The sequence below is a fragment of the Gracilinanus agilis genome, chromosome 4 (assembly GCF_016433145.1).
Source record: "Gracilinanus agilis isolate LMUSP501 chromosome 4, AgileGrace, whole genome shotgun sequence".
Taxonomy (NCBI): Eukaryota; Metazoa; Chordata; class Mammalia; order Didelphimorphia; family Didelphidae; genus Gracilinanus; species Gracilinanus agilis.
This window is the reverse complement of record NC_058133.1, coordinates 36939839-36949039: the sequence shown is the minus strand read 5'-3', so window position 1 is coordinate 36949039 and position 9201 is coordinate 36939839. Positions and strand designations below refer to the sequence as shown.

The 9201-nt window shown below is 40.2% G+C and overlaps 1 protein-coding gene across 1 annotated transcript in view; it reads right to left on the bottom strand.

Moving 5' to 3' along the window:
• Positions 1-7377: 7377 nt before the first annotated feature.
• TGFBR3 (transforming growth factor beta receptor 3) overlaps positions 7378-9201 on the bottom strand; it is a 116093-nt gene continuing 114269 nt past the window's right edge. Inside the window, exon 12 of the mRNA XM_044674839.1 lies at positions 7378-7493. Coding sequence (XP_044530774.1) covers positions 7378-7493 — 116 coding nt within the window. The remainder of the gene's footprint in view (positions 7494-9201) is intronic.

Below are 9201 nucleotides of genomic sequence, written 5' to 3'. Positions count from 1 at the left end.
TTATATTATTATAATTACATTATATTATAATGTTATAAGACATTAATAATAACTTTAAGTGAAGGAAAATAAAAAGCTAGAGTACAGAGGGAGATAACCTAACCACAATTGTGAGAGAAGAGAGATCAGGCAGAGTTACATACATTCCATATACAATAAGTGAGGACCCAACATCTTGGAGAGAGGAAGGGAATTCTGGGAAATACTAACGGAATTCTGGGGAATGTAGTCCTGGGGTACAACATTTCTAAATACACAATACAATAAATGCTTAATAAACATCAGTGGAGATTGTGAGGGAATATATAAGAAAGGGCAGGCAAAATGCCTTCAGAAAAACGGAAAACTTACCTGAACTGATGCAAAGTGAAATGAGCAGAACCAGGAGAACGCTGTATACAGTAAGAGATATATTATGCAGCGATCAGCTCTGAATGCAGCTATTTTCAGCAATACAATGATCCAAGGCAGTTCTGAAGGACTCGTGATGAAAAATGCTCTTCCCCTCCAGAGAAAGAACTGAGGGAGACTGTATGAAGCTACTTTTTTTTTTTCCAATTCTATTATCTTTGGTTTTGGGGTTTTGGGGGTTTTTTTGTCTGCATTTTCTTAGACAACATAGCTAATATGGAAATATTTTGCATGACTGTATATGTATAATCTATATCAAATTGCTTGCCTGCTGGAGGAGGGAGAGGATTTGGAAGTCAAAAGTTTAAAAAACGCATGTTAAAAATTTTTGTTTGCACGTAATTGGGAAAAAATAAAATAAAAAATGTCAGTTGAGGGGGAGGGAAGGAGAGAAAATAGAAGGGGAGGAAAGGGAAGAAAAAATGGGCAGAGGGAGGGAAAATGGAGGGGAATTTGTTGAATTTGATAGAAATGGATCTCTCTGCTTCTTTTCTAAGGCAGAGCAGGTACCATCCATAATCAATCTGGCAGGCAGTGCCCTCCCTAAAGATTATGTGGAATCCCAGAGGCTATTATACATGGAGAAACCTATTAGAAATCAGTTCAAGCTGTGACCTTGGGAGGAAGGGGAGGTGATGTCATCTGAGCATGTGTGAAATCAAATCCATGGAAGTAAAATGAACTCCTGCCTGGGATCAACTCCCCTGAAAAGGGAAGTTTGGAAACAAAAGGCATCAGACAGACACCCCCTTTTCCAAGGCTGGATTAACAAGGACCAAAAAGACATCCATAAAAATTAATCAAGCTATGGGGCCATTTTGCGACATCGCATTTGCTACAGACTTGGTTCACTTTAAAAAATAAAAAAAGAGGAGAGAGAAGAGAAGTCTGGTCTGTGTTTTCTTTATAATTGGCACTTAGCAGCATTTCCTCACTCTCCAGAAAGCTTATATCATTCACAAATGACGAGAAGTAACCAACACTCTATAAATGGTGTTTGCTTAGCTCATATTCCGAGTTTTTATATCCTGACTTTTGTTGGGGTGAGGGGAAGAGAGGAATATAGAATTATATGTTATAACATGCCACAGGCTTAGAAAAGTTTTCTGTAAATCAAACATCAATCAAAAATTTTTTTAATCTTTTAAGACATTCGCTAAAAAATATATCTTTAACACCAAATGGATCCGATTTATTACATGGAAAGCTTTATAAGCATTGTGTGGAGGGGAGGTGGAGTGAGATGGAGAGAGAGTAATATAAAACAAATATAACAATGAAAATTTATTTTTTAAAAGGTTGACAAGTGAGTTATGTTTCACAAAGGCTGAATGAGGCAAAATCATGAATGTTTCATAAGTAATTCTTAAGCAAAAACAAAAATAGAAAAATAGGCAATCTTCTCCTCAAGGAACTTACATTCTACCTGAGTGTGGAAGGATAAACACAGGCAATACACAAAATAAATATAGAGATGGGGGGAGGGGGTCAATAACTGGTGGGATACAAAAAGAGAGCTAGCACTTGAACTGAGCCCAGTTGACACATCCAAGAGATAGAGATGAAAAGGAAAAATATTTTAGGTATGGGGACAAAGATGTGGAGGTGGGAGATGGAGAAGGAATTTGTATATAGGGAACATGGATTGTTAGGTCGAGACAGAGAGAGAGAGAGAGAGAGAGAGAGAGAGAGAGAGAGAGAGAGAGAGAGAAAGGAGGAAAGGAAAGAGAAAGAGGTGGGGGGGGGGGAGCAAGCACAGTATGTGAATGAGTAAGGGATAATCATTAGCCAGATTGTGAAGACTTTCAAATGCTAAACACAATGGTTTGTGTCATGCATAGAGCTATCCTCAGGGAAAGGTGAAAAAGATAAGTATTTACATAGCTTTTGCAATGTTCCAGGCACTGGGCTAAGCACTTTCACATATAACTTCTCATTTGATCCTTCCAATAACTTTGAGAGGTAGGTGCTATCATTATCCCCATTTTACAGATGAGGAAACTGAGACAAATAGCCATTAAATGACTTGTCCATGGTCACACAGCTGCATGGAAGACAAGGTGAGGGAGGGGAGAAACTAAAAGTCATTTAGGATGCTCTTGTAATGGATGATGAAGACCTGGACTATGGGCCCCACTATTAACCAGCATTTGTACAATTCTTTAAGGTTTACAGAGCACTTTCCATATGTTGATCACAACACAGAGCAAAGTTATTCAGGAGTCCAGATGCTCACTGGTTGAATATCTGAATGAATGACTGAATCAATCTATAAAAGAAACAGAATTTCTGAATTCCAGATCAAGGAGGACCGAGAGCTGTATAAAGGGTTCTCTTGACAGAGAATATCTTGACTTCCCTCCTTCAATTTCTCTGGGCCTTGGGTGGCCCAGTAGTCAGACTTGGCAGGTCATATTCCATATGGACCTACTTCTGCTGATCTCTGTTGTTTTCCAAAGGGTTGGTGTAATTCATGGCAGCACAGAGACTAAGACTGGGCAGACAAACCAGATAAACTGGGCTGTACTGTTTTCTAGAACCAGAACCAGAACCAGAATCTTTCTCCTCAAAGAGTTTACATTCTATCGGAGGGATACACCATGAACATGGATGAATAAATACAGGAGATGCACACAATATATACAGAGATTTAGGGAGATGGATAACTGGGGAGGGAGGATACCAAAAGAGAGGGGGCAAGGAAAAGGCTGAAGGACCAGGACCCAGAAATAGCTGTATGAGCTCACCGCCCCTTCTGGCTTTCTCTACTGCTTAACCAGGAGGAAGAAAGGTAAAACTATATGGTGTGACAGAATGAAGACTGGCTTCGGGGACCTTAGGCAAACCATTTCCTCTCTGTTTTCTTACATGTAAAATAAGAGAGTTTGATTTGATGACCTCCAAGATGCCTTCATATGGAATGGAGAAGCTCTTCTAAGCTCTCAAACTGTTCTTTACACTTTTCTTTTCTAGGATAGGTCCTACCCACTATTTCTCTTATTCTCTCCCCTCATTATACCCTTGGAAAATGGAAGAATGAAATATAAAGGGGATAAACTTAGAAGTACAGTCAGAAGTTCTATCAATCTGATGTTAGTATTTAATGACAACCAAACAAACTGGAACTTTTTGAATAATTGATATATATCTTTATTATGCACAGAGATAAAAAGAATATAATACCATAGTTATCAAAACTATACAACTTAGCAAGTTCACAAGTCTGTCAACACACCAAACATAGAAAAGAATACAAAATGGCAGGGAGTGGGGGTGTTCAAACTGGCCACAGGGATTGACGGGGTTTTGTTTTGTCCCCCTAGATAATAAAATCTGTAATGGATTCAGGCTCATTGAGAAAGGGGGTGGGAGAGAGAGAGAGAGGTGGGAAAGGGGCAGAGAGAGGGAGAGAGTGGAGAGAGGGAGAGAGACAGAGAGAAAATGGAGAGAAAGAATGGGAGGGGGAGAGAGGGAAAGGGAGGGAGGGAAGAGAGAAAAAAGATGAAATGAGAAAGGAGAGAAAAAGAGAAATGAGATAAGAAGGGGGGAAAAGAAGGTAAAAGAGAAAGATGAGAGAGAAGGGGGAGGAAGAGGGAAGGAGAGAGTGAGAGAGATGTATTGTATATGGAAACTGACCAACATTTTATCAAAATATCTGTTAATTTAATGAACGACCCCCAGGCAAGACAAACCAATAGACACACACATACATTTGCACCCACACCCACACATATAAACACCCACATTCATCGCCCAACAAAAAGTGCTCTTTTGGCACAACCAGAAGTACAAGTCTTCTTTCAAACCTTGAGGTAGATACATTACAGAAAAGACGGGTACAATACATCACAGGACACAATCAGGGCACAAAGATTACAATCATAGTAAGAGACAAGCAGACAACCACCTTCTCCTAGAAAATGCTACCCAAGTAGCTAAACAGAGAAACATCAGACTTCTTTCAACAACAGAGAGTAACAACTGCCTAGCGCCATGTTGGTAAAGGAGCTGTGATCTTTTACTCAGGCAAGATTTGAACCCAACACGTTAATCCATCAACCTCAGAATCTTAGTATTTGAATCAAGAGAGCTTTCTTACTTAAAAAAAAAAAAAGTATAACACGTTATGGGTAGAAATGTTTGGCTGATATAGAACCAAGAAGAGCTTTATGAGAAACTTGCAGTAAATATTACAAAATAAGGACTTGTGCTTGTATTGTATCAAAAGGGTGACTTGAGAAGCCATTAGAAATGGTGAGCCATGTACATTCTTGGACTAAGGCTATTATCGGCTGCAAGGTGGGAGGGAGCGGAGGTGGGGAAACGCCCTCCTCTGAAAGTTTTGTTTTGTAGAAATATCCCAGAAGTAATATTTGATAGCATTCATCACCCCAATAACATGCTATGCGAATGGTCCATTCATTCAGATTTCTTAAAGTGAAAAATCCCACTGACAAGTCAGTGGGACCAAATGGATATATTCAAACAGATCTGAAATAGAAGTCTAAAAATTTCAAAAACATCTTTTCCATTTTCTTTCTTTTAACAATAGCAACTTTTGGTTTGTCAGTAAATATAAATCTGTAAATTAGTTTAAAATTAGAGTAAAATTTTGATAAAAATCATTGGTAATGCAGCATATTTCTTTCAAAAATATACATTTAAATATCTTACAAAAGATTTTAACCCTGTCCATCTAAGAAATGGATTTTCTAATAGTTCCTACGAGAACAGTTAAGTTGTGTTTTTTTTTTTAATGACAGAAAGGGTTAAAAATAAGGGGGAGGGGAGGGGAAAGGTTGACCAAAAGAATTCACAGTAATTGAAATTAGACATTTCATACTGAGTAATTTAAATTTATCAAAAACATTTAAATATATCTTTATACACAAATCTTATGTAGTAAAATATAGTTATAAGTGACTTAAAGACTCTAGTCTTCCTTGAAGACATCTTTTAGGATTTTTTTTATACATAGACTATACTAAAACAATACATTCAGCTGCAGGTTAGGCAAAGCGCATTATTCACAACACAGGTAGCGTATTTTTTAGATTTCTTACTCTGATGCCCATGTGTTTAATTTAAAAAAAAAAAAAAGGCCCCAGAAGCGGAAATTTCCCTGCTAACCTATACTTCTGGTCAAGTCTGGCAAATATATGGTTTTTATCATATATTGATTTTATCATACATTGATCGATGTCTCAGTAAATGGCCAAACTAATCCTTCAATCCAAAGAAGACTAATTCAGGCCAAACACATCCGAGAGACTCTGAACAGACTGAATTCACTTTGCCAAATCTCATTCAACTTTGGCCAAGTGGCCAAGAGGTCTTTGGTAGCTCCTTAGAATATGGTGTCTAGAATATCCTGCTGGTGGATAACAGGCACCATCCATACTGCCTTCAAGCAAATGAGATTGGCTGGTGAGTCTGAGAGGGTGGAACGTGGTCTGTCCTGCTTAAGGAATTCTAAGTCATTTCTTTGGGAATTCTAGAAAGTGGACGAATATAGCCCTGGCAATGAAGCAATCACCACGGGGGAATTTTTTGGCATGAGAAATTTCCTCTGGAGGACTTTTTTTTCCCCCTCCATCAAACACAAGGGTACCAGGGAAGCATATTTCAGTCACATGATATCACTGTATGAAATTCACCTCCAAGTTGTTTTAAGTTTGGGATGTATTTTGAGCAAGGATGCCAAATAAAAATGGTCAAAATAAGCACCCTCTTTCCATATTTTGACACTACTTTTGGCAGAGCCAATTATATCATTCAGGTAAACTAACCAGTAGTTTAACAGAAACTACCATGCATTTTCATCTTTAAAAAGTTTCTGGTTTTCTTCTTGTCTTTTTTATAAAATTTCATATATATAGATATATAAACTGAGCCTATAAAGTTTTGACCTCTTTTGCTGGGCTAGAGCTCATTCCCCAAAACCTACACACAAGTGGATCTCACTAGGAAGCCCTCTGATTTTTTCAAAGAGGGCCACTAAACTCATTTCTTCTCCACCTAAAAAAAGCTCGTGCCAAATGAGGTCACATTTCCATGCATCTGTATGCATTTATATGTGTTCTCATGGCACGGGCTCTCCATGGAGTCCAGTGCCAAATTCTGTCCTTATCTGGATTCTAGTCTAAGTGGATCACTGAGGCAGAAGGACACCCCAATCGGGAGCTGCAGAACTTGGTCACGGTCTGTTTAGGGAGAGGGGAGACAACATCTCTACTAAGATAGCATCGCTGCTGTCTGAGGGTGCACGTGTGTACAGGCCACCTGGGGCTGTTCTGGCCCATAACACACGGAAAGGAATGTTGCCTTGATCTGGGTCCTGGTGCTAACCAAAGGCAGGAACCATCACGCCAACACAAGAAGCTTCAGGGCACAAAGAAGGTGCTCACCCTAACCAAGGTGGATGCCAATTGGATGCAGCTCAAGGTACCAGCTGCCATGAACTATTTAAATCCAAAACTTAAATGCCTCAGTTCTCCTTTAAAGGAATTCTCCACTATCATCCTCCTTCCTGATGACTTAGTTCCACCATTTTGCTGTCTCTTGACCAACTCCTTGAACCAGGGTAAACGCTGGAAACCCCAAGTCAGGGATGATGCATTTTTACAGACAAAGCAGCCCGCTGAGCAAGGATATGTGTGTTTCACATTGAGAAGCCTCTGGTCCTCCTGCAAGGAGATAACAGGGGAAAGGCGAGACTTTGGGGGTTTGTTTTGTTGGGTTTTTTTTACATGTATCCTGCCATGTCAAGGAGAGGTCCAAAGACCGTGATGGGGAAAATGGGGATGAATAAATCTGGTGGTGTTTAATATTAAAACCTCTTCTCTCCTTTCCAAGGGAGCCAAGTTGAACCTTTTAAGCTTGGGGTCCAAGCACCAATGTGTGGGTGATCCCTCGGAACCCCTGCCTCTTCGGTGAGGCTCGCTGGCTTTCCTGCTGACCCAGGGGTTAGGTTGTGCTGCTGGAGCAGGGAGTGCTCTGGGTGCTACCGATGCTGTGGGCAGCGCTGCTGTTTTCAGAGGCCGGAGGGGAGGTAGGCACTTGCTGTCTTCCTGCCGTCTCTCCTGTTCACAAACAAGAAAGAAAGAGAGAATTAAATTGGAATCTTCAAAAAGGATACGTTTCATTGTACCCAGGGTCACCAGCTAGGCAGGAAAAGAGACCAAAAAATAAAAAAGAACATAGTTTGGGGACAGCAAGGCGACTCTTTGGATAGAAACCAAAGCCTAGAAAAGGGAAATTCTGAGTTCAAATCTGGCCTCAGGCACTTCTAAGCTGTGTGACCCTGGGCAAGTCACTTAACCCCAAATGCTTAGCCCTTACTACTCTTCTGCAGGGGAACTGATACTTAGTGATGATTCTAAGACAGAAGGCAAGAGTTTAAAAAATAATAATGGGGGTGATTTTTTAGGATGAACTCCCCAATGGCGATAAACCCATGACCCAAACGATTAATATATTTATATTTTATTAATTCTTTTCATTCCTTTCAACAAGCATTTCTCAAGAGGCTACTAGGTTTCTAGAAGGTAAATAAGTACTCCCGGTGCTAGAGAAGAGTTGTTTAGTCCTTTTAGTTGTGACTGACTTTTTGTGATCCCATTTGGGGATTTCTTGGCAAAGATTCTAAGACAGAAGGTAAGGGTTTAAAAAAAAAAAAAGGCAAAATTGTATGGAACGATCCCCTTTCCTTCAAACTTTGCTGTTGTTCATTCAGTCATTTCAGTGGGGTCTGACTCTTCATGACTCTAATGATTCTAATTGGGGTTTTCTTGGCAGAGATACTGGAGGGCTTTTCCATGTCCTCCGGCTCACTTTACAGATGAGGAAACTGAGGCAAACAGGGTGAAGTGACTGGCCCAGGGTGACACAGCTGGTAAGTGTCTGAGGCCAAGAAGTACAGAGATTCTTAACCCAGTGTTGTGAATGTGTTTGGGTTTTTCCTAAAAGAATTTTGATAATGAAGTTTCAATATACTTGGCATTCCTATGTATTTAATTTTATATATTATATAACGACATATATATTATATATTATACACATACATATTATATATATTATACATAATATATTATATAACGACATGCATTTAATTTTACATATTTCAATACATTTATAGATTTCAATTAAATTAATTTTATGTATTTATGTATTTAAATTAAAAATGTATTCTTTGAAGAAAAAAAACCCAATGGATTATATTAGACCATCGAAGGGGTCCAAGACAGAAAAGGTCTTAAGAACTTTTGATCCAATACTGTTCTTTCACTTTACAGAGAAGGAAACTGAGGCCCACAGAGATTTGCCCAGATTCTACAGAAAGTGAGGGATGGAGCCAGGATTTGAACGCAGGTCCTCTCGATTCCACTGCACCACAGGATCCCACTAATACGGTAGGCTGCCTCTTCTGCCAGCCTGCTGACTGTATGCGAAGGGCAGAGAGTTAGGTGGGTATTCCCCAGCGCCCAATGGCCAAATTCTGCTCTCCCTTCAAGGCGAGCACCCAAGGGCTGCTCCCGAGTGATGCCGGAGCCCCGCTCACACAGAATGTCGCCCGTTTGTCCCGACACACCCCGCTGCATTTTCACTAAACTCAATTCTCTTGCCAAGGTGTGAGGCACGGCGGGGGGCGGGGCGGAAAGCTGGGCTGCACTCATGGCTTGCATTCATCCCGGGAGAAGGTGCTGCCTTTGGCCTCCGCGTGGGGAAGTCATCTCCAGGCCCCGGCGGTGCCCGAAGGCTGGAGGCATTCACAGACAGATTTTCCATTTT